At 58.6% G+C, this 461-nt stretch overlaps 1 protein-coding gene across 1 annotated transcript in view; it reads left to right on the forward strand.

Moving 5' to 3' along the window:
* SOX4 (SRY (sex determining region Y)-box 4) overlaps positions 1–401 on the forward strand; it is a 6,947-nt gene extending 6,546 nt beyond the window's left edge. Inside the window, exon 3 of the mRNA XM_010848834.1 lies at positions 3–401. Coding sequence (XP_010847136.1) covers positions 3–318 — 316 coding nt within the window. The 3' untranslated portion in view covers positions 319–401. The remainder of the gene's footprint in view (positions 1–2) is intronic.
* Positions 402–461: the final 60 nt, after the last annotated feature.

A 461-nucleotide genomic window follows, 5' to 3' on the forward strand; every position in this document is an offset into this window, starting at 1 on the left:
TCGCACGCGTCCTCGTCGGCCTCGTCCTCCTCCTCCTCCTCCTCGTCGTCCTCCTCCTCCTCGTCATCGGGCTCGTCGTCCTCCGACGACGAGTTCGAAGACGACCTGCTCGACCTGAACCCCAGCTCAAACTTTGAGAGCATGTCCCTGGGCAGCTTCAGCTCGTCGTCGGCGCTGGACCGGGATCTGGATTTTAACTTCGAACCCGGCTCCGGCTCGCATTTCGAGTTCCCGGACTACTGCACGCCCGAGGTGAGCGAGATGATCTCGGGAGACTGGCTGGAGTCCAGCATCTCCAACCTGGTCTTCACCTACTGAAGGGCGCGCGGGCTGGGAGAGAGAGGGACGGGGCGGGTGGTGGGGTGGGGGGAGGACCTGAGAGGAAAATGAAAAAGAAAAAAGAAAAAAAAAAAGCGAACAGAGAAAAGAGTTGCAAGAGAAAAGGGAAAACAAGAGGGGAA

Source organism: Bison bison, unplaced genomic scaffold (assembly GCF_000754665.1).
Source record: "Bison bison bison isolate TAMUID 2011002044 unplaced genomic scaffold, Bison_UMD1.0 scf7180017864274, whole genome shotgun sequence".
NCBI lineage: Eukaryota > Metazoa > Chordata > Mammalia > Artiodactyla > Bovidae > Bison > Bison bison.